At 48.8% G+C, this 23,651-nt stretch overlaps 1 protein-coding gene across 6 annotated transcripts in view; it reads left to right on the forward strand.

The window, feature by feature from the left end:
• The window catches only part of USP36 (ubiquitin specific peptidase 36), a 55,160-nt gene that overhangs the window by 12,686 nt on the left and 18,823 nt on the right, over positions 1-23,651 (forward strand). For all 6 annotated transcript variants that reach the window (XM_037737216.1, XM_037737212.1, XM_037737214.1 and 3 more), the window contains 9 exons: positions 1,900-2,010; positions 3,514-3,616; positions 10,094-10,161; positions 10,991-11,061; positions 12,357-12,439; positions 13,627-13,738; positions 17,933-18,073; positions 18,785-18,885; positions 19,702-19,843. In XM_037737216.1, coding sequence (XP_037593144.1) covers positions 1,900-2,010; positions 3,514-3,616; positions 10,094-10,161; positions 10,991-11,061; positions 12,357-12,439; positions 13,627-13,738; positions 17,933-18,073; positions 18,785-18,885; positions 19,702-19,843 — 932 coding nt within the window. The remainder of the gene's footprint in view (positions 1-1,899; positions 2,011-3,513; positions 3,617-10,093; positions 10,162-10,990; positions 11,062-12,356; positions 12,440-13,626; positions 13,739-17,932; positions 18,074-18,784; positions 18,886-19,701; positions 19,844-23,651) is intronic.

Raw genomic sequence — 23,651 nt, forward strand, 5'->3', positions numbered from 1 at the left:
TGAACCCAGGAGGCGGAGGTTGCGGTGAGCCGAGATCGCGCCATTGCACTCCAGCCTGGGTGACATGAGTGAAACTCCGTCTCAAAAAAAAAAAAAAAAAAAAAATTAATTGATACAGTTAGAAAAGGCAAGCAGAAGTCTAAAATGAAAATTAACTGCCCCACCCCCCTTTATGTAAAGGCAATCCCTTGGAGAGTTTTTTTTACATCTCTTCGAGAAGAATTTTGTGTAAATAATAGCATTTTAATGTATATTTGCTAAGCAGACTGCATACTGTTCCATTATTGATTTTGAAGTCTGAGTAAGGATATTGGGGGGGAAATTGGATGCAGGTGAGTTTTGTGTTATGGATCTGTTTGAACAGGTAATGCACCGTGTACCAGAAATGTGTCTTCTGAGTGTGCACTTTAGAGAAACTCAGCCATGTGCACAAGGAGACGCGTGCAGGATTGTCCATTGCAGCGTGTCTGTGACAGCAGAGAAGATGGAAAGGCTGAATGTGTGTTAGTGGTGGGTATAGAAATAAATTGTGGTCTCTTCGTTCAGTGAAATATTCCAGCTGGAAGATGTGAAGGAACTGGACTGTGTCTAGCAACATGGACTTCTGTAAAGCACATTGCTGAATGATACATAACTGCATGATAACGGTTTGTAGAGAGGAGGTTTGGAAACGTGTAGCTACAGTGCCGTTTATTGTTTGTGGCTACACATGTGTGTGAGAATAAATACATGAGTGAGAACAGTCATTGCCTGATTCGGGATAGTGGTTTCTTTGAATGAAGGAACATGGAAAACGGGGTTGAGAGATTGAGGGGAGTTCAGCGATCGCAGCAGCGCTTACTTACGTCATAATTTGAAAGGTAGAAATGTACCACTGTCTAGCCTCATGGCTGGTGAGGCGTTTTATGTAGAGCAGGGGTGGGCAGACTCATCTGGCCTGCTGTCTGCGGGTGTAAATAAAGTTGTATCGGACACGTTCATGCCCATTGTTCATATAGTGTCTATGGCTGCTTTCTCTACAATGCAGGGGCATACTTGTGACTCGACTCTATAGCCCTCAAATCACAAAGGATTTGCTATCCGGATCTTCCCAGAAAACATTTTCAACCCCAGATATTTCCAGCGAGGTGTTTACTAGAAGCAGGGGAACAGACGTTCTCATGCCTGAGGCACAAAGTAAGGGGCTGTCAGCCCTGAAGTATTTTAGCCTATTGACCATGTGATGCAACTTAGAAATTCGAGAAGACATCTTTTAAGCTTCATTTTGAAAATCTGACTTAGGCCGGGTGCAGCGGCTCATGCCTGTAATCCCAGCACTTTGGGAGGCTGAGGCGGGTGGATGAGAAGGTCAGAAGATTGAGACCATCTTGGCCAATGTGGTGAAACCCTGTTTCTACTAAAAATACAAAAACATTTTCCTGAGCTTGGTGGTGCACGTAGTCCCAACTACTTGGGAGGCTGAGGCAGGAGAATTGCTTGAGCCCAGGAGGTGGAGATTACAGTGAGCTGAGATTGTGCCCCTGCACTACAGCCTGGGTGACAGTGCTAGACTCTGTCTCAGGAAAAAAAAAAAAGAAAAAATTTGACTTAGTCTTCTTATAAGCAGATGATACTAATGAAATACGAAAAGCGTCATGCACAGGTCAATGTTAACGCTGGCTGATGGTGTGAGGTTTTTAGAGTTTCAGCTTTGGACGGATCATAGCCTCCCAATGCCATCCAACAGAGAAGAACATTTCCTTGGTGGTCACCCAGTCAGCAGGGGTCTGGGGTCTCGACTGGCTCAGTCGTTCTCTCACAGCCTGGTTTGCTCATACCTGTTTGTGTTTGGGGCGGGGGCCTCTTCATGAGTTCTTTGAAAGCTCTTGTTTTAACATTGCTGCTCTTTCCACACCGCAGGCCACCAGGGAAGCTTCTGCATGCTGTGTGTCATGCAGAACCACATCGTCCAGACCTTCGCCAATAGCGGCAACGCCATCAAGCCCGTCTCCTTCATCCGAGACCTGAAAAGTAAGCATCGATCCATTTTTGCATTTTCATTATTTTTTTTTTTTTAATTTTTTGTAGAGAAGGGGTTCTTGCTCTGTTGCCCAGGCTGGTCTCAAACTTCTTGCCTCAAGCGGTTCTTCCACTTTGGCCTCCCAAAGTGTTGGGATTACAGACATGAGCCACTGTGCTGTTCTGTTACCGAAGGCCTGCTGAGTGCTCACCCTGTAGGAGGCGCTGGGGAGTTGGTAGAGGGAAGAGAAGAGTGAGTCGTGATGAAGTCTCGGGCGTCCCTCTGTGCTAACAGACCTGCATGTGGTGGCACAGACTCAAGGAATAACAGTTCAGAGACGTGGTCTGGAGTCAGTGGGGAAGCCTCTCGGTGGGGGTAGGTCATGACAGGTCGCTTTTCCTTTGGCCAGGTAGAGGGGTTGTTGTGCATGTGGGGCAGGCAGATGAGCCTGAGGGAGGGCTGTGAGGAAGGATGGATGAGGAATGTACTAGCTTCTTTCTGAGTGTCAGGAATCAGGTGTGTATGCTGTAAAAAAAAGTCTCCTTCACATTCACTTGGCAGAAAGAAGAGGCCTGTTACTGGTTTTTGAAACCTGTGTAAATTGTAGCACTATGAAATAACTGTTCACCTGTGTTTTATATTGGCTCTTGTACAGCTAGTTACTCTGTGGATTTTACATTCTTTTTGTTTGAGACAGGGTTTTGCTCTTACACCAGGCTGGGGGACAGGGACAGTGATGCAGTCACAGCTCACTGCAGTCTCAAACTCCTGGAATCCCCTGGCCTTGGCCTCCTGAGTAGCTGGGATTACAAGTGCACGCCACCACACTTGGCTGGTGTTTTTGTGTTTTTTGTAGAGACCGTTTCCGGCCTCCAACTCCCAACTCCAAGCAATCCTCCTGCCTTGGCCTTCCAAAGTGCTGGGATTACAGGCGTGAGCCATTGCACCCAGCTGGATTTTACATTCTTTTTTCTTTTTCTTTGTCAGATAAAGTCTTGCTCTGTTGCCCAGGCTGGAGAGTATGGTGTTGAGAGTGTAGCTCACTGCAGCCTCAACCTCCCAGGCTCAAGCGATCCTTGCCTCAGCCACCCAAGTAGCCGAGACAGCAGGCACATGCCATTATGACAGGCTAATTTTTTATTATTTTTTTGTAGAGACGAAGTCTCCTTATGTTGCCCAGGCTGGTCTTGAATTCTTGGGCTCAAGTGATCCTCCCACCCCGGCCTCCTGAGGTGTTAGAGTCATAGGCATGAGCCACCTCAGCCAGTATTTACATTTTTGAGGGCTTGGTGTTCTCGTCTGTGAAGTAGTGAAGGTTCAAGCCTCACATCTTACTGAGAAAGTAATGGCTCTGATGAATTGTGATTGGGATATAGAAAATGCCTATAGAGCATGTTTTCCTCACTCGCTCCTTTGAAAAGTTGCAGTATTTTCCCCTTGTAACTTGGGAAGGCAGCTGCAGCCTGTTTGATGAGAAGGCATGGGCTCTCCTCGTCCTGTTTTTCCTCCTCTAGAGATCGCCAGGCACTTCCGCTTTGGGAACCAGGAGGATGCGCATGAGTTCCTGCGGTACACCATCGACGCCATGCAGAAGGCCTGCCTGAACGGCTGTGCCAAGTACGTGCCTCCCTACCCACCTTCCAGGGGGCTTTGGACGCCTTTCTACATGGTGGTGGCAGCATTCCTGTGGTGGCAGCATTCCTGTGGCGACAGCCAGCCCAGCTCCTTTCTACCCAGGCTGCCTTCGGGTAGACCGGGGCAGAATTTGCCTCTGGGTACTCAGCCTGCTAGAGCCCAAATAGGGGACTGCCCCTGCTTCCTGGGAAAAGGCCGCCTCCGGATATATCCTGGCCCAGGGCGGCTTGGCAGGATTGGGTGGCTGTGGTGGTGGCAGTAGCTGGGTCTCAGCACCTCAGTTGAGGGGAAATACGTTAGCAGAACATCTTAGGGTATTCCGTTACTACCATGGACTTCTCCAGTCTCTTAAAAGTCACGTTGGTTTTAAAAGGATGGGGTGGTAGGAATTATATTTCTGCAATATAATTTACACATATAAATACAAACGGGGAACTTGAACATGAGGAAGTTTATTTATAACTTTGGTATCTTACTGTGCCTGGCCGCTATTTCTTATTCACACTGGAAAGCATAGGGCATAAGGGTGTGCTGCCAAGTGACGGTTTGGCACCATATACCCTTACATGTCATGGTCACCATCACAAATTGTCTCTCTGTCATTCCTGAGTTCATAGCTTCAGACCAAAGAAAACAGGTAGGAAATGCTCAGAACTTCCTCTTACTGCCTCAGCTTAGGATCTTAGAAATACCTAACATACTTTAGGAAACACCTAGAATGTTCTTTAGAGAAGTTGAGTTGCAGCAATGAGTGATTGAAATGGCAAAACCACTGGCTTCAGTGGATGATATTCTTACATAAATAAGACTTAGAGAAAGAAAACTTTTTGAGACAGAGTCTCGCTCTATTGTCAGGCTGGAGTGCAGTAGCTGGGGTTACAGGCCCACACCACCGTGCCTGGCTAATTTTTGTATTATTAGTAGAGACGGGGTTTCGCCGTTTTGCCAGGCTGGTCTCAAACTCGTGGCCTCAAATGATCCGCTGCCTGGGCTTCTCAGTGCTGGGATTACAGGCATAAGCCACAGCACCCAGCTTAAGAAAACTTATTTAAATCATTTATATGAAGGCAACCTTCACTGCATTCTTAGGGTGTTTTTTTGCCTATTCTGAGAGTTTGGTCACCTCTTTCCCTTTCCCTGAAGGGGCTCAAGCCTCCCTGCTCCCTGTGCGATCCTGGGTTTGCCCTTCTGCGCTGACCTTCAGTGCACTGGGTGATTGAACTGCTGTTCCCTGTGTGCTGGGCCCCATACCTACCACTGGGAATTTAGAGGAGGTGGAAACCATAGTCTTGGGATCTGGAGCTTATGGTGTAATTGGAGAAGGCAGATGACCCCACCAGCATTTATGGTATGGTGCCGGAAGTGCTGTCATGGGGGAGAGCACCTCACCCAGAGGCAGCTTCCTGGGAGAAGTGACCCCCGAGGGCCTGCAGAGAGACAGGTGGGAGGGCTGCAGTGTCACCGGCACCTGTGGGGGAGTGCAGCAAGCCTGTAGCGGGAGCCTGGCTCTGGGCACAGGGCGCAGCCACCTGGAGCACTCTTATGTTGGGCACTGACCCCTGGACTTCAGTCAGGCTGATTAACCAGAGTCTGCAGGTAGAAGAAATTTGTGAGGAGTGGGATGGGAGGTACAATGAATAACGGTTTGGATTTGGGGTGGTGGAACAGAAGGAGTGCAGGTCTGTAGTCTGGGCTTGGAGGTGGGTGGTGGTGAGCCATTCGCTGGTACCAGGATTGGTGGGAAGAGGAGGGAGGCCGGGTATCGAGTGGCCAGGCATTGCCGGAGACCAAGGGGGAGATGTACGCCCACCAGATGTCGGTCCACGAGAGCTGTCACTGGTCCGTAGTGAAATGTGGAGTGAGGAAAATAACAATGAGACAGTGGTGAGCTTTTCATAAAGCAAATTCTTCCATTTACTTTGCAGGTGGAGGGGCCTTTTTGTCTTCTGGTTCTGTAAGTGACTTTTGGTGTTACTTGCATTACGATCTGAGCGTGCTTATAATATTTCTACTTCATAGAACTTCCTGATGTTGCTCTGTGACCTGGTAGATATCAGCGTTTGAGAATGCTCCCTGCACACTTGACGATGGAGCCTCAGGCTGCCGGGCTGTCGGTTTGCTCCTGTGTCTATTGATGGGTCTGTTGATGCTGTTTCACTTTCTATATCCATGTGCCCTTGTCTCCTTCATCTGTTTTGACTAGTGTGTTAAGTCTGTGGTTATTGGAATCCTGGTGTGTTTCTGTCTCCTTGCATCTCCTCTGGTTTTGCTTTACGCAGGTGGTTGTGGGTAGATACTCATAACCGTCATGTCTTCACTGAGAATCATGGCTTTTAGCATTTTGAGTGTCTTCGCTTGTCACATGGAGTGCCTTTTGTTCCAAATTCTGCCAAGGCCAGCGTCAGCGCTGCAGCCCCTGCTTTGCAGGGTGTCCGCCGGTGTGGGTGACACCCCCCGGGGCACCAAGGCAGGAGAACTGTGCAGACCGCAGGCACAATTAGTGCCTGAAGTATAACTCACTGCTTATTATATCTAGCTTATATATGTAATCATACTTAGTCCCATATAATCTTTCTATATAATTATACAATAACTTACTACTTACTATGTTTAGCTTATATATATAATTACACTTAGATCCATGTAATCTTTCTGTATAATCACATAGGTATTGTAGTCGGAGCTGCACTGACGCATTTAGTGCTGATTTGTAGAATCCGTCCGTATGACCATATAGTAGTTTGTAGTGGGAGGAATGCCTAGAGCAGTCACAGAACAGAAGCAGTACATGGGAAACAGCCAGACCAGGATGAGAACCAAAGACCCCGGCGGTGGCGTCCCTGCCTGAAAGGGCAGACGCTGCATGGCAGGTTGGAGCAAGAGCCGCTCCTCCTGAGAAAGGAGTTGTAGCACCTCGTATCCAGTTCCTGTGGAAAGTCGGCCTCAGGCCTGAGATCCTGGAAGTAACCGAGGGAGAAGAACCCGTCTGGTGTGACCGGGTCACGGCGGCTGTACACCCTGTCAGTCGTTTCTCACTTCTGTGCTAGTTCAAATCATCCTCCCATAAATATCTTAAGAGAATAGCACAAGCCTTCAGCTTCCACTGCATTGGCTTACAGTATCCTTCTATTAGAAATCCTTTGAAGTCTCTAGCCCCCAGATAAGAAGCGTTGCGCACGACATCTGTTGCACACAGCCCACCTCCTTGCCTCAGTGACCTAATGGGAGTAGACAGACCCCTTTTCTGTACATGACCCTCTACTACTGCACACGGCCCACCTCTCTGCCCAGGTGACATAATGGGGTGGCCCCCTCACTTGTGACTCACATGATTATGTATACCCTATCACTAAGCCTATAGATGATGACCTCACTTACAACTCTTCCCCCTGCTTGTACCTAATAAATACAGACGCTTCTGGGCATCTGGGGCCTCACCTGTCTGCCCATATGTGGCATGGCCCCCCGAGTCCAGCTGCTCTCTCAGTTCTTCGGTGTCCTGTCTCTTCTCGGATTCTGCACTTCAGCACAGCATAAGGGACACCCCATGACCCTGTGGGGTCAACAGCCCTACACACTGTCACCTTGCCATCACTTTCTGAACCCTTCCATAGAGGCGTTCCTCAGGTTTGGTCTTGCATCGTAAGCCAAAGTGATCCTCTCTTAACAGGCAGGTTAAACCCCTTCACGTTTCCTGTTGTGACTGAAAAGTTTGGTCTCGATTCTGTCATATTTATGTATTTTATAGTAATTATATGTAGCATATTTGCTATGCTTATTTCTGATTTTTCTTTATTTTTCAAACTACTTTTGATATTAGATTTGTGTTTTTGTTTTAGTGGCTACCTTCGTATGTAAACCATTCTTTTTGAGACAGGGCCTTGCTCTGTCTCCCAGGCTGGAGTGCAGTGGTGGGATCCTAGCTCACTGCAGCCTTGACCTCCCATGTTCAAGCCATCCTCCTGCCCAGCAACTGGAACTGCAGGCCCGCGCGGCCCTGCCCACTGGCTTCATGCGCCCTTTTGAAACGCGCCTGGTCCTGTTTCCTCAGCCCTCACTGTCCCGCTTGTCAGCTGGTAGCTCCCTTTACTTGCTGCCGCTTTTCCTCCCTCTCTCTCGCATTTCAGTTTGCGTGATTTCTTTTTTGTTGTTGTTGGCACATATAAGGTGGTTTCTTTTTCTTGCCCAGCCTTGGGTTATGGTTAATCTTGCCATCGCTCGTTGCCCACCCTCCATTTGGCCCCTCTGGCACGCTCCTAGCTGGTGGAGCCTGGCCTCTCTAAGTTCCTCCAGGAAGGCAGCCGTGTCCGGCACTCTGCTTCCAGAAATGAGGCCGCTGTCACTGTGTCGAGGACATTCGGCCTGGAGTTTTGGTTGCTGTGTCTTTGGCGTTATGCCTGTTTTCTGGGGCTGGTTTGAATCCTGTGAGGTAGTTTGATTCTTGTTCGTTACTGCTTTGTGCTTGAAGCACGTTGTGTAGACTAGGCCTGCTTTCATTTATCTCTTGGGTCTGGTGGTTTTCAAGATTCCTAATCCAGAGCGCTGCCTCTGTCTGCGCCGTGCAGTGCACTGTGGTGGTTGGCATTTCCTCTGGCAGCAGGAGGGTCAATAGCCTCAGATGGTTTTCAGCAGGAGGGTCAATAGCCTCAGACGGTTTTCAAGATTCCAAATCCAGAGCGCTGCCTCTGTCCGCGCCGTGCAGTGCACTCTGATGGTTGGCGTTTCCTCTGGCAGCAGGAGGGCCGATAGCCTCAGATGCTTTTGAGTTTTTTCAGGACCCTGATGTCTCTTTGCCCCTCTTGCCCTTCACTGCCCTTCTAAGGACGCCTGCCTGCCTTTCTGCCTTCCCCCTGAGAACCCATGCCTGTGGAGACCACCACTCCAGCATGCCCGTGAGACCCCTTAGTCGTGCCCCACTCCGGGGTGCCCCTTGCAGCTGTGATTCTGGGTGGCTCTCAGGCCACCTCCTGCCCCCTCCTCCCCTCTTGCCCAGTTATTCCCCACTGCCCTTTCTCCCCAGGCTCGGTGGGATGCCCGGGAGAGCTTGCTGGGTTAGGTGATGGCTGTGCTTCCTCCGCTTCAGCTGTACCTGAGGGGATTCTGTGTGGCCTTGTAGGCTTCTGGTACATTCAGGCTCTGGATGCTGGGGGCCAGGGGGATGTTGGCCGGTCTAGATTTTGGCAGCTACCGTCACACACAGCTACCCACAGTTCTCAGGCCATGCAGAGATTACGTCCTTGCTAGTTTTTACAGTTAAAGGTCCCTTTTGAAGAATGGTGGCAGCTTATTTTTCATTTTCTAGCTTTGCAGAATAAAAATTGGGTGACCCCGTATTGGTCCCCCAAATATTTCAGAGCTCCCAGAGTCTAGGAAGTACCGTGGTAAATGTCACACAGGTCAGATGAGAGGCTGAGTTGTGTGCGTTCTGTGGCAGGGGCGGGGCGGGGGCGCCGTGCAGCCCGTAGGTGTGGAATGGTCTGGGTGGCCATGAGAAGTGTCGACAGCGCCCTGGAAACAGCCCTGCTTTGCGCCAGTGAGAAGTTGGGGAAGCAGCTGGGGAGATGGGGCCGGAGAGCCTGGGGAGAGGGGAAGCTCGTCTGGAGGGAGTGGGTGCGCCTGCACGCCGCAGTAAGGAGCCTGCAGAGCCAGCTGGCCTCGTGCCTGGAGGTCTCGGGCCACTCTGAGGAAGGCAGTTCCAGAGGAGTGAGTCAGGACCAGACGCCGTGGGCTGCAGGTGAGAACCAGGAGCAGAGACTGGATGTGGCGTCTTGTTTCAGAGTCTTACCAGCATGAGTAGCTATCAATGGATACGTAGACGTGGGAGGCACCCGGCAGCTCTGGGCAGAGTGAGAAGAGGCCCCATGGCTTTGATCGCCTCAGATCCCAGTTAGTGAGTGGTGTGGGGGGCATGAGTGCAGGGCTCCTAACCCTGAAGCCCACACCTGACTCCGCTGTCCTCCCTGGAAAGGGTGCAGAGCTGTGGAGCTTTGGTCCTGTTTGCGCCTTTGTTCCCATCCCTGTCCCTCTTCTGTAACTGGGGACCAGCTGTCTGATGACCAGCAGAGAAGTGGAGGGGTGGGTCGGGTGGGTGCCCTAGTTCAGGGGAGTGTTTGGCCTCCAGCCTCACTCCAGATTTAGGTACTTACTTTTTGGTGAGACTGAAAAGAAGTGGCAACAGAGTGAGGATGCACGCACGTTTCTCGGGGCTTTCATTTTCGGTGAAGGTTTGAAATGGCTAATGTGGGGAGTGGTGCCCTCAGGAGGTCAGCGCTCTGCAAAGAGACTGCCAGGCAGCGTGGGCCCAGGATGGAGCTTAGGGACCTGCGGCGACTTGGGGGGGTGGGGTTTCCCAGCCCCAGGCTGAGCTGGTGATTAGTGGGCATAGGGGTGCTGGGATGGGGCCATCCCTCGTGTCATCTTGCCAAGTCCTTCCCTTAAAGGCTGTGGCCTCCTTTTCAGGTTGGATCGTCAAACGCAGGCTACTACCTTGGTCCATCAGATTTTTGGAGGGTATCTCAGATCACGTGGTAAGTGGAGACATTTGCTTTACTGCTACTGCTGCTTGCCAGGATTAGAACATGAACCCAGGAAACCCTAAGAGTGGGAGCACAGGCTGGGGCTCTTTCCTCACTGTGCAGACCTGGGTCAGTCTCTGAGGTCTTGAGCCATGGTTTTCTCTGAGACTCCTGGCCCACCTGGCCACTGGGCTGATTGTTAGAATACTCCCATGAGGGCAGAGCTCAGTGGCTCACACCTGTAATTCCAGCACTTTGGGAGGCCAAGGCTGGCGGATCATCTGAGGTCAGGAGTTTGAGACCAGCCTGGCCAACCATGGCCAACATGGTAAAACCCCCATCTCTACTAAAAATACAAAAATTAGCTGGGCATAGTGGTGCATGCCTGCAATCCCAGCTACTCAGGAGGCTGAGTCAGGAGAATTGCTTGAACCCAGGAGGTGGAGATTGCAGTAAGCCAAGATCGCACCACTGCACTCCAGACTGGACGAGAGAGCAAGACTCTGTCTCAAAAAAAAAAAAAATTCCCATGAAGAAGTTTGGAGAGATCTCTTTCCTCCACTCTGCATCAGCAGGAGAGTACCGCACGTGGCAGTCACCAGTTGAGGCAGGGAGGGCCCTGTGAGCGCAAAGGCATTGATGTCCATCTTTGTGAAGTTCAGTGGTAAAGAGGAGCGCTCTGTCCGGACACCAGGATGCTCCAGGGGCTAGTGGGAGTCTCATCTTTGGCCAAAGCCCTGCGGAGAGTTTGCTACCCTCCTGGGTCTGGGTCTGGGTCTTGGGAGCTGGGAGTGCCTCTGCCGGGCCACACCTGCACCACTGCCTCTCTGTTCTGTTGCAGTGAAGTGCTCCATGTGCAAGAGCGTCTCGGACACCTATGACCCCTACTTGGACATCGCGCTGGAGATCCGGGTACAGACCTGTCCTGCCCTTCATATTTGCGTTAGGAGAGCGAGGCCAAAGGGCGAAACAACCAGCAGAACAGCAAAGGCATCAGATCAGACGGGAGAAAGCTCCTCTGCCTCCTGCCGCCTTGCAGGACAGACCGTTGTCTTTCCCTGTTTCTTTCTAGAGTGTTTCCTATGCATATCCTTTTATTTAAAGAAAAAAATGGTAAAATTGAGTTTTGCATTCGGAGGCATGAGCAGGAACAATGCTGTCCCCAGGGCTCGAGGAGAGTCCCTTGCGTGCTGTGGGCGGCGTGCAGGTTTTGGAGCGCTCTGGGCGTCACCTGGGAGAGCATCCTAGGCTTTCACGCACGCCTGCCCCAGCTGCGGTCTGCGGGAGGCTGGCTGCCTTCATTGGGCCAACCCAAGCTCCAGAGCAGGTCCAGCCACGAGACCATCTTGATAAAAGTGACTGATTGATGGCAGACCTCCTGCAGCTGTCATTTCTTTTCTTTTTTTCTTTTTGATGGGGGCTTGAGGGACAGGGTCTTGCTCTGTGACCCAGACAGAAGTGCAGTGGCACAATCACAGCTCACTGTAGTCTTGACCTCTAGGCTTAAGTGATCCTCTGACCTCAGCCTCTCACACAGCTGGTACTATAGGCACATACCACCACGCCTGGCTGATTTTTTTTTTTTTTTTTTTTTTGAGACGAAGTTTCGCTCTTGTTACCCAGGCTAGAGTGCAATGGCACAATCTTGGCTCACCGCAACCTCCGCCTCCTGGGTTCAGGCAATTCTCCTGCCTCAGCCTCCTGAGTAGCTGGGATTACAGGCGTGCACCACCATGCCCAGCTGATTTTTTTTTTTGTATTTTTAGTAGAGATGGGGTTTCACCATGTTGACCAGGATGGTCTCGATCTCTTGACCTCGTGATCCACCCGCCTCGGTCTCCCGAAGTGCTGGGATTACAGGCGTGAGCCACTGTGCCCGGCCCGCCTGGCTGATTTTTTAAATTTTTCATAGAGGTGGGGGTCTTGCTATGTTGCACAGGCTGGTCTCGAACTCCTGGCTTCAAGTGATCCTCCTGTCCTAGCCTCCCAAGGTGCTGGGATTATGGGCGTGAGCCACTCTACCCATCTGCTGTCATTTCTTGTTATTGGAGAAGGAGTTCCAGTCTGGCAGCTAGCGGGCAAATTTTTATGTGAGTCAAGTTTTAGGATTTGCTGCCTCAGCCTAAAAAAGACCTTAAATTTGGCATTTCTTGAATCAGCCTTTTTCTTCTGCTATGTATTTTATTCGCTGTTTTTGTCCTTCTCAGCAAGCTGCGAATATTGTGCGCGCTCTAGAACTTTTTGTGAAAGCAGATGTCCTGAGTGGAGAGAATGCCTACATGTGTGCTAAGTAAGTTTCACATTGCTTGTGGCAGAAGACTGACACAGACAGGATAAGTCACCCCACCTGACAGCGTTGTGCCCACCCTGTCTCTTCCTTAGTGGTGACCCCGGCCCGTATTTCTTGAGAAACCTGCGTGTGTTCTAAAAACACGAACATCTAAATAACTCAGATGAAGTGATAGCCATGATTTTTATAGCTACAGTTTATGCCATGCCTGTCCCTGTTCTAAAGATTCTACGTGTATTATGAAGTAGGGACTGTGGTTTCCCCGTTGGCAAGGATGGTGAAAATGAGGCACAGAGAAGTGAAGTGACCAGCCCTGGGGCCACACTTCAAGGATGCGGCGCAGCACGAGCTCACATCAGTTCACACTGGCTCACACCAGGCGGCCGCCCCAGGGGCTGTGTCCACCCAGCTGCTTTCTTGCCTCTTAAGGAGTATTTTCTGTGGCTTTCCTGTTTTATTTAAGTGGTTTTGGACATTTTTCCATTTCTGCCGGTAAAACTCTTTACTTTGCCGTTCTTTGTATTTTCAGTAGTGACAGGGTTTCACCATGTTGGTCAGGCTGGTCTCAAACTCCTGGACTCAGGTGATCCGCCTGCCTCGGCTCCCAGAGTGCTGGGAACACACCACTACAGCCAGCCGAATGTCTTCATATCTAGGTCGTTTAAAGCTGTAGGCGCTAAAGAATGTGTTCTTAATCCTGCTTTCCTCCTCTTTAAGTCTGTTTCCTGCAGCTCTTGAAGCTGCGTGCCTCTACCTCTGTTTTCTCCCCGCGTTTGCATGTTTTCTGTCTTCGCTTACTGCCTTTGCTTACTTTCTGTCTTTGCTTACTTTGACTTCCTGCCTTCCGGTTTTATCACTCAGCCACATCTGCTCTAATTTACTCTTTCCTGAGTTACCCCAAAGCAACTTTTTCCTGAATCTTATTTAGTCTCCTGGTGGGTAGAGTACTTTTATTTTTTTTGCTTTAGAATCTCCCCATTTTCTGTAGTCTTGTTTCCCTTGGTAGCCTTCCTTTACTTGAGGCGTTAAAGGTGATTTTTAGGGGAGTAAAAGATCTCAATTTCATTTGCGGAGATTCCATTATTACATAGCAGTTGTTGCTGTTATTGTTAGCATGAAGACAACATTTTTCAGAGCATGAATCCATCATTAAATCAGTGAATCTTTCTCATTCACCTTCTTCATAGATGCAAGAAGAAGGTTCCAGCCAGCAAGCGCTTCACCATCCATAGAACATCCAACGTCTTAACCCTTTCCCTCAAGCGCTTTGCCAACTTCAGCGGGGGGAAGATCACCAAGGTGAGTGCTCAGGACGCCATCCCAGGCAGTCCGTGGGCCGTGGTCGGCATCAGAATAACACAAAGAAAGTGATAGCCACAAGTGTGATGGCTGCCATTTCCACAGTACCGGTCCCGTTTCTACGGTTGTGCGGATATTGTGAATTAGGGACTGTGGATTCCCCCCTGCCCAGGATGGGCAAACAGACTGCAGAGAGGTGAAGCAACCTGGGATGCTTTTTAAAAATACACAGTTCCAGCTCTATCCCAGTGCTAGTGAATTGGAATCTCTGGAGGACAGGGCCCAGGAATCTGCATTTTTGCAAAATCCCTGGATGCTTGTTACACGCTGTCAGGTTCCAGGGCCACTGTCTTGCTGGATTTACCCCAGTTTCTGGTTGTGCTTGGGCTGGTCCTGGCAGGGATGCTCGGGGTTATCCAGATGAGTGTGACAAGCCCTGGGCGGTGTGGCTCTCGTACTCCACGTCCTGCTGACATTTGGAACACGTGTCGTTGCATGCTCTGGCCTTCTATAGAATGTGGAGTAAAAAAACCTACTTTTGGCACTATGGCATTTGTCTTTATTTTTTTTAATTTAAACGGTTTTTTTGTTTGTTTTCTTAATTTTTTGAGACAGAGTCTCGCTCTGTCACCCAGGCTGGAGTGCAATGGCGTGATCTCAGTTCACTGCAACCTTCGCCTCCTGGGTTCAAGCGATTCTCCTACCTCAGCCTCCCAAGTAGCTGGGACTACAGGCGCGTGCCACCACACCTGGCTAATTTTTGTATTTTTAGTAGAGACAGGGTTTCACCGTGTTGGCCAGTCTGGCCTTGAACTCCTAACCTCAGGTGATCTACCTGCCTTGGCCTCCCAAAGTGCTGGGATTACAGGCATGAGCCACTGCGCCAGGCCAAATTTAATTTAATTTTAGTACAGGGTCTCACCCTGTCACCTGGGCTGGAGTGCAGTGGCATAATCATAGCTCACTGCAGCCTCAACCTCCCAGGCTCAAGCAGTCCTCCTGCCTTAGCCTCCTGAGTAGCTGGGACTATGCCACCATGCTGGTTAATGTAAAAATCCTTTTTTTTTTTTTTTAAGAGATAGGGTCTTGCTGTGTTGCCCCAGCTGGTCTCAAACTCCAGGACTCAAGTGACCTGGCCACCTCAGCCTCCCAAAGTGCTGGGATTACAGGTGTGATACACCACATCCAGCCTACACTACAGTGGCGTTTTAATAGATGTATTTCTTTTTTTTTTTTTTTTTTTTTTTGAGACAGAGTCTTGCTCTGTCGCCCAGGCTGGAGTGTAGTGGCACTATCTCTGCTCACTGCAACCTCCCCTTTCTGGGTTCAAGTGATTCTCCTTCCTCAGTCTCCGGAGTAGCTCAGATAAAGGCGTCCGCCACAACGCCTGGCCTATTTTTTGTATTTTTAGTAGAAACAGGGTTTTGCCATGTTTGCCAGGCTGGTCTCGAAATCCTGAGCTCAGGTGATCCACCTGCCTCAGCCTTCCAAAGTACTGGGATTACAGGCCTGAGCCACTGCGCCCAGCAGATATCTGTATTTCATAAAAGTCTAGAGTTGTGTTCTGAGAACCTGGTTGTGTGGTTTGGAATGACACCCTTGGCTGAGCCTCGTTTTCCTCGCTGGTGGTGGTAGGAGTCCTGCTTAGATCAGCGTTTCCCAAATGTGTTTGCAGATCGTTTGTGTTGTAGAGTAACGTGTCGTGTAACCACAAGGGCACGTCTTAAGAAATGTGTCAGCAGTCAAGTCCATCACTGTGTGAAGATCATAGAGTGTGCTTACACAGATGTAGATGATAGAGCCTGCTGTACTCCTCCGCTGTGTGGGATAGCCCATTGCTCCTAGGTCACAAACCTGCACAGCCTGTTATGTCCTGAATACTGTAGGCAGTGTGACACAATGGGAAGTATTCGTGTATGTAAACACAGAGAAGGGACAGCGAAATGTATTGTAATCTTATGGGACCACTGTTGTAGATGTGGTCTGTTGATTAAAACGTGGTTATGTGGCATGTGACTGATGGTATGTGAAGTTCAAGAACAGGCAGAATCAATGGTGACAGAAATCAGAATAGTGGATATTTGAGATGGCGCAGGGACTGGGACGCGGGCATTTTCTAGTTGATGTTCTTCATGTCTGTCAGAACATACTTGTCAAAACTCTTTGATCTGTACACCAGAGATCTATACCTTTCCACAAAGCCCACAATTCAGTTGAAAAGAAATGATTTAGGCTGGGCGCAGTTACTCAGACCTCTAGTCTCAGCAGTTAGGGAGGGTGAGGTGGGAGGATTGCTTGAGACTGGGAGTTTTAGACCAGCCTGGGCAACACAGTGAGACCATGTCTCTACAAAAAAATTTTGTGTGGGGGGGTTTTTTTGTTTTTTTAAATGAGATGGAGTCTCGCTTTGTCACCCAGGCTGGAGTGCAGTGGCGCCATCTTGGCTCACTGTAACATCCACCTCCCAAGTTAAGCGATTCTTCTGCTTCAGCCTCCCAAGTAGCTAGGGCCACAAGCATGTGCCACCATGCCGAGCTACGTATAGAGATGGGGGGTTTCACCATGTTGGCCAGGCTGGTCTTGATCTCGTAACCTCAAGTGATCCACACACCTCGGCCTCCCAAAGTGCTGGGGTTATAGGTGTGAGCCATCATGCCCAGCCTAAAGAACTATTTTTTTTTTTTTTTTTTTTTTTTGAGACGGAGTTTCACTCATGTTACCCAGGCTGGAGTGCAATGGCGTGATCTTGGCTCACCGCAACCTCCGCCTCCTGGGTTCAGGCAATTCTCCTGCCTCAGCCTCCTGAGTAGCTGGGATTACAGGCACGCACCACCATGCCCAGCTAATGTTTTGTATTTTTAGTAGAGACGGGGTTTCACAATGTTGACCAGGATGGTCTCGATCTCTTGACCTCGTGATCCACCCGCCTCGGCCTCCCAAAGTGCTGGGATTACAGGCTTGAGCCACCGCGTCCGGCCCTTAAAAAACTATTTTAAATTAGGCAGTCATAGTGGCATGCGCCTGTAGTCCCAGCTACTTGGGAGTTAGAGACAGGAGGATTGCCTGAGTGCAGGAGTTTGGTGTTACACTGAGCTATGATCATGCCACTGCACTCTAGCCTGGGCGACAGAGTGAGACTGTTTCTTAAAAAAAAAAAAAGTTACGTATACGTTTTTCGGAATTCCTAAACACATGTCTGTATATCACCCAGAATAATGGCAGTCCTGTCACGTGTGGGCTCTGTGCTGTCCTGGTGCACTCATCCTACAGCTGCCATGCCGGCCGCTCTTACTGCTAAGACTGTGTGTGTGTGCATGTATGTATATATGCATGTATATATTTTTTTCTATGAAAAATTGTCAGTTTTTGGAACACGTTTTGGCATGACCTTTCTTCTGATCCAGTTCATTAAAAGTCTAACTTGCTGTAGCAGTTGGCTGTATCAATTCAGCACTTTTATTTCTGAAGATCTAAAACCCAGCATTCTGTCCCTTTTCTCCCACCAACAATGTTCCTATAGAGCGGAGGGAAAGAACATGAATTACTCTTCTCATTTTATCATTGGGAACCCGGTGGTGAGAGAATTAATGTAGATACTTAACAAAGACAAGAACAGATCCTAAATCGCTTAATGGGACGGTCAAGTTTCCCCGTAGGCGCCACAGGCTGGAGAAGACTCACTTCTTGGCATCTTGGGTTTCATCATTGCTGGGGGGAGCTCCTGCAGTGTTGCCGCACACCCAGTCGCGCCACCTCGTTGTTTTTGGTGGGGTGGGGGGCGGGGGACAATTTTGGGACAGAGTCTCACATCATTGTCCAGGCTGAGTGCAGTGGCTCAATCTCGGCTCACTGCAACCTCCGCCTCCCGGATTCAAGTGATTCTTGGTCCTCAGCCTCCTGAGTAGCTGGGATTACAGGCAGTGCATCACCATGCCCAGCTAATTTTTTGTATTTTTAGTAGAAGTGGAGTTTTGCTATATTGGCCAGGCTGGTCTCGAACTCCTGGGCTCAAATGATCCGCCTGCCTCTGCTTCCCAAAGTGCTGGGATTTCAGGCATGAGCCACCGCACCTGGCCCCCAGATTGTTGAAGTCCAGCCGTGTCAGGCATTTTGTATGGTTGTAGGTGGAAAGGGCAAATTGATCTTTACTCTCAAAGTGAATGTTATTTGACTTTTCCTTGATTTTTCAAACAGGATGTCGGCTATCCAGAATTCCTCAACATACGTCCATATATGTCCCAGAATAATGGTGATCCTGTCATGTATGGACTCTATGCTGTCCTGGTGCACTCGGGCTACAGCTGCCATGCCGGGCACTATTACTGCTACGTGAAGGTGAGAGGGTTGTGTCAGTGCGGCAGCCTCCTGGGCGAGGTCTCAACACCTGTGCACATCCAGATGTGGCCTCTGCAGAACACTGATTTGTGAAAAGTAGTGCTGTTTTGTGATTGGATTCGAGTTCTAATTGTTGCCTCTGTGCATGGAGTGAAGATGCCTTGACAAAACTGTTGCACAAGAACCTGCAGCGTTCTTAGACTCGCAGTGAGACACAGAAGAGGGGCTGCTTCTGATGCCCATCCTTAGAACCCTGGCGAAGTCTTGGTGAAAGCCGAATGTAGGAGGGAGATGGCCATGGTGATTAGACTGCCTAAATGTCCTTCAGAAGGGACAGTTCCTGTCTGTCAGGGCACTAGGAAGGAACTGGGACTCAAAGCACATTTTGGGGTCACATTCAGAGTTATGAAAATATTATACATTTGGCCGGGCGCAGTGGCTCACGCCTGTAATCCCAGCACTTTGGGAGGCTGAGGTGGGCGGATCACCTGAGGTCAGGAGTTCGAGACTAGCCTGACCAATATGGTGAAACCTCATCTTTTTAAAAAAAGAAAAAATATTACACATTTTAATAGGAAATTGTTACTGGCTGATTATTAATAGCATCTGGATATGTAGCAACTAATAGATCTTCAGTTCCCTTTCTAAAAGTGAGGATAATGGGATGCTTGTTGGTTGTTTTGTTTTCTGCAACATCCTTGGCTGCTTCAGGCAAGCAACGGACAGTGGTACCAGATGAACGATTCCTTGGTGCATTCCAGCAACGTCAAGGTGGTTCTGAACCAGCAGGCCTACGTGCTGTTCTATCTGCGGTAATAAACTCACGCGCCTCTCCCCTCCCCCCCAGATGAGCCCACTCCCTCTGTTCTTTCTTACACCGATGGGCCTCCCTAACCTTTTTTTGTTTGAAGGTAATTCGTAATTCCACTGGAGGGGTTCGTCATGTGTCATGGAGACCATCCATGGGGAAGGACCCTTTTTAGTAAAAGCCAGAGCCTCAGGAAGGTCAGGACAGGATTCCATCTGCCCTCACATTGATACTATCTTGAATGTAAATGGGAAAGTCACCATTTATAGTATTGCCCCAAATTAGAGGCACTGCCCCCTGGTTGGTGGCCAGCCGGTGCCCTTCCTCTGTGGGGAAGCCGCTCCGTAGGGGTAGGCAGGGAAGGACATGTTTGTGGGGCTGCTGCAGAGCTCCTCTGGAGGGACTTCTCCTGGAGCTGGCTGTTATCACTGACCTGGAGGTTGGAGACCGTGGCAGCTGAGGCATTTTCACTGCTTTATACATCTCTGCTGAGTGTGGCTGAGGTGTTTGACATGTCTCGCCTGCTTTCTGGTGCATTGAGCTTTAATCTTGGAGGAATTCTGATTCCAGTTTGCCCTTGCTTTGCTTATATTCAGCAGATATCTAGGGCTGATCTCATAGCCTCCTAGTGGTTGAAAGGCAAAGGGAGATTCAAGAAGCGGTTAGGACAGGCGGGGTTTCCTCAGGCTGTTTCTGCCTTTACCCTACCTTTTAAAATAATATTAAGACCTTGACCTTAACTTGCTCTGATTCTCTCCATTTCTTTCATGCCGTCTTATCTTAGTAAGAAAATTCCAAACTTGTTTTCTTCCTTTGACAGAATTCCAGGCTCTAAGAAAAGTCCTGAGGGCCCCATCTCCAAGACAGGCTCTTCCTCCCTTCCCAGCCGCCCGAGTGTGGCTCCAGATCACTCCAAGAAGAACATTGGCAATGGGCTTGTTTGCTCCCCGCTGACTGGAAAGGTATTTATGAAAATGATGGCGGCCACGGTGGCTGGTCGTGGGGCCCCCACAGACCTCCTCGTGCCCAGGACGTTGGCCACAGCAGAAGGAGTTTTCAGGCAGTTCGTACTATATTAGTTGATGTTATTTCTTAACTTGGTCATCAGCTGACATTGGGTTTAGAGAAAGAGGAGACGTGAATGAGGAAATCCCAGCAAATTACAGCTGTCATTCACAGATCGGTTCTACTCATGAGAACAGATTTGCAAGTGCTGTGACAGATGTGCCAAGCAAACATTCTGGTGTGCTCCATTTGTTTCCTGTATAATGTCAAGCAAACTTTATTTTGGGAGACAGAGTCTCACTCTGTTACCCAGGCTGGAGTGCAGTGGCACAGTCATGGTTCAGGGCAGCCTTGAACTCCTGGATTCAAGCCACCCTCCTACCTCAGCCTCCCTATCAGTGCACCACCACACCCAGCTAATTTTTAAACTTTATGTAGAGACAGGGTCTCACGGTGTTGTCCTGGCGCGTCTCAAACTCCTAAGCCCAAGTGCTTCTCCCGCTGTGGCCTCCCAAAGTGCTAGGATTATGGGTACCAAGCAAACCCTTCACCTTAAGCATGTGGGAAAAATACCCTCAAATTTTAACAGAGAAAATGTGAGTAGTTTGTACCAATGTTAATGTCCTGATTTGGGTAATTCTGCTGTGATTATAGAAGAGAATGTCTTTGTTCTTTGGAAATATACATGGACGTATTTAGGGATAAAAGAACATTATGTTTCCAATTTACTCAAATGGTTCAGAAATGGAAATATGTGTATGTGCATGCATACATAGTCATGCATATATACACACACATAGAGGATGATAAAGGTTATGTGGTTACATGTTAACCATTAGGAATTACCCTCAAAGTTACCTTTGTGTGTATTTGAAATTTTCTGCTAGAACAGTTAAGAATTCAGTTTCATTAGTGGATTAATGAACAGTCTCCTCATTAGAACACAGTGATCATTTGAAGTGGGGTGTACCCTCCCTCAATGTTTGTTTATTTTTTTTTTTTTTGAGACAGAGTCTTGCTCTGTCTGTCGCCCAGGCTGGAATGCAGTGGCCCCATCTCAGTTCACTGAAGCCTCTGCCACTCTGTAGCCGCCATCTCACGGGTTCAAGTGATTCTCATGCCTCAGCCTCCCAAGTAGCTGGGATTATAGGCGTGAGCCGCTGTTCCTGGCCTGGATGACTGTTTTTGATGGATCATCTTCTTCTCCCTTTAAAATGAAGAGTTGAACCCACACACAGGCAGTCAGGGCCTTTCACAGTCTGCAGAGGTCTTGGTCATTTACGTAAATCTGTATTTCCCGGCACATTAAAGAAAACAGAAGCTGAAATTAGAAGCATTAGAATTGAAGTAGCTGTGAAATACACAATCTAACCGCAAAGTTGGTGGTCACTGCAGCCCAGACTAGGAAGTTAGGAAGCAGCCTGGGGCAGGTGCTGTGACTCATGTCTTTCATTCCAACACTTTGGGAGGCCTGTGTGGGAAGATCATTTGATCCCAGAAGTTCGAGACCAACCTGGGCAACCTGGCAAAACCCTGTCTCTACTAAAAATACAAACGTTAGCCAGGTGTGGTGGCATGTGCTTTATAGTCCCAGCCACTCAGGAGGATGAGCGGGGAGGATCACTTGAGCCAGAGATTAAGGCTGCAATGAGTCACACCATTCCACACCAGCCTGGGCAACAGAAAGAGACCCTGTCTCAAAACAGATTTAAAAAGCAGCCTGGACAACATAGATCCCCATCTTCACAGAGAATATTCAGTAAGCTGATATGGGAGGATCACTTGAGCATGGGAGTTTGAGGCTCTAGGCAGTGAGCCAAGATCACACCGGTGAACTGCAGGCAAGGTGACAGTGAGACCTTGTCTCAAAAAAAAGAAAAGGGGGGCCAGGCACTGTGACTCACACCTGGAATCTCAGCACTTTGGGAGACCAAGGCAGGTGGATCATTTGAGGTCAGGAGTTCAAGACCAGGTTGGCCAACATGGTGAGACCCTATCCCTACTAATAATGCACAAATTAGCTAGGCATGGTGGCACATGCCTGTAATCCCAGCTACTCAAGAGGCTGAGGTAGGAGAATCACTTGAACCCGAGAGGTGGAGGTTGACATCATGCCACTGACATCATGCCACTGCACTCCAGCCTGGGTGACAGAGCGGGACTCCGTCTCAAAAAAAAAAGGAAGCAGTCTGGGCAACATAGAAAGACCCCCATCTCCAAGAAAAGTGCAAACATTAGCCAGGTGTATTGGTGCATATCTGTAGTCCCAGCTGCTTGGGAGGTTGAGGCAGGAGGATTGCTTAAGCACAGGAGGCCAAGGCCGCAGTGAGCCTTCGTTGTGCCACTGCACTTCAGCCTGGACAACAGAAAGACACCCTGTCTCAAAAAAAACAAAGTGCAAAGGAAACCTCATTTGTCACAGGAACTCCACAGGCAGAGTGATGCCCGAGGTGGAAGGTCTGCTTCAGAGAGTCCCTGTGTCAGGTGCATCTGCAATGCTACTCCCTGACCATTAGCATTTTCATGACAAATGTCATTTTCCAAATACACTGCAATTGAACAAGAGTCATTTTACAATGACATGGTGCAAGTCCTGGTTTGTAGGGAAATGTTCAGCCAGTGAAAAGGCTTTGCATTGCCATGGAAAGATGAATTCCTTTTAGAAGACATTAACAAAGAATATAACGAACAAAACAAAACTCAGAAGAAAATAGAAGTATATTCTTATTAAACCTTTGGGAGAGGGAAGAAGACTTTATATGCTTAAAACTGAGGGAGAAAATATAGAAAAACTATAAATTGAATAAGATTTACAGTTTTGTACATAAATTATTACAAACACAAATGAAACAATAACACCTTTTAAATATTTTGAACAAAAGGTTAGCATTTGTAAACACAGGAACTCATTTAAATGACGATCACGCTGGTGCATGTGCGAGGAATACGAATGTTAAAGTGGTCACAGCCAAAGCGCGTGTCAGGTCAGCAAATGTTTTGAAAATATATGTTGCTGGAGTATAGTAAATGCAGTTTGGCTGTACGCATCAGGCTTCATGAAAATATTCATGGCCTCGTAATTCCATTTCCAGAAAATTAACATGGCGTACTAAGCACAGGAAAAGCTCAAAAAAAAATTTTTTAAGCACTGACTGCATACCAGACCCTTGAGTTGCCGGTGAGGGCTGCAGCGGGAACAGGAGTGTCACAGGTACAGCCTCGTGGTCAAGCAGGGGAAGCGGGCATTCAGCAGAGAATAACAAGTTACTTCCATGCAGTTGTAATACGTGCTCTGAAGGATAACAGACACACATACACTGTACTGTGTTGTTCATTTCAACAGTTGGATACCATAGTTTATATAAATTAACCATACAGTGAGATGGTTGCCACTAAAACATGAAAGACAGGCTGACAGTCAGGGTGCAGTTGCTCAGGGCTGTAACCCCAGCACTTTGAGAGGCCAGGGTGGGAGGATTGCTTGGGCTCAGGAGTTCAAGGGCGCCAGCCGGGGCAACGTAGCAAGACTCCCATCTCTACAAATAAATAAAAAGTATTCCGGTGTGGTGGCCTACTCCCATAGGCACATCTACTTGGGCAGCTGACGTGGGAGGATCTCTTGAGTCCAGAGGGTTGAGGCTGCAGCCTGGGCGACAGAGCAAGACCCTGTCTTAAAGACATTTATTGAGAGTTACCGCCTGTAAAAATGCTTGCAATAATAGCATTAAGATAAAACTGGGGGCCGGGCGCGGTGGCTCAAGCCTG

The sequence above is a fragment of the Cebus imitator genome, unplaced genomic scaffold (assembly GCF_001604975.1).
Source record: "Cebus imitator isolate Cc_AM_T3 unplaced genomic scaffold, Cebus_imitator-1.0 Scaffold36, whole genome shotgun sequence".
NCBI lineage: Eukaryota > Metazoa > Chordata > Mammalia > Primates > Cebidae > Cebus > Cebus imitator.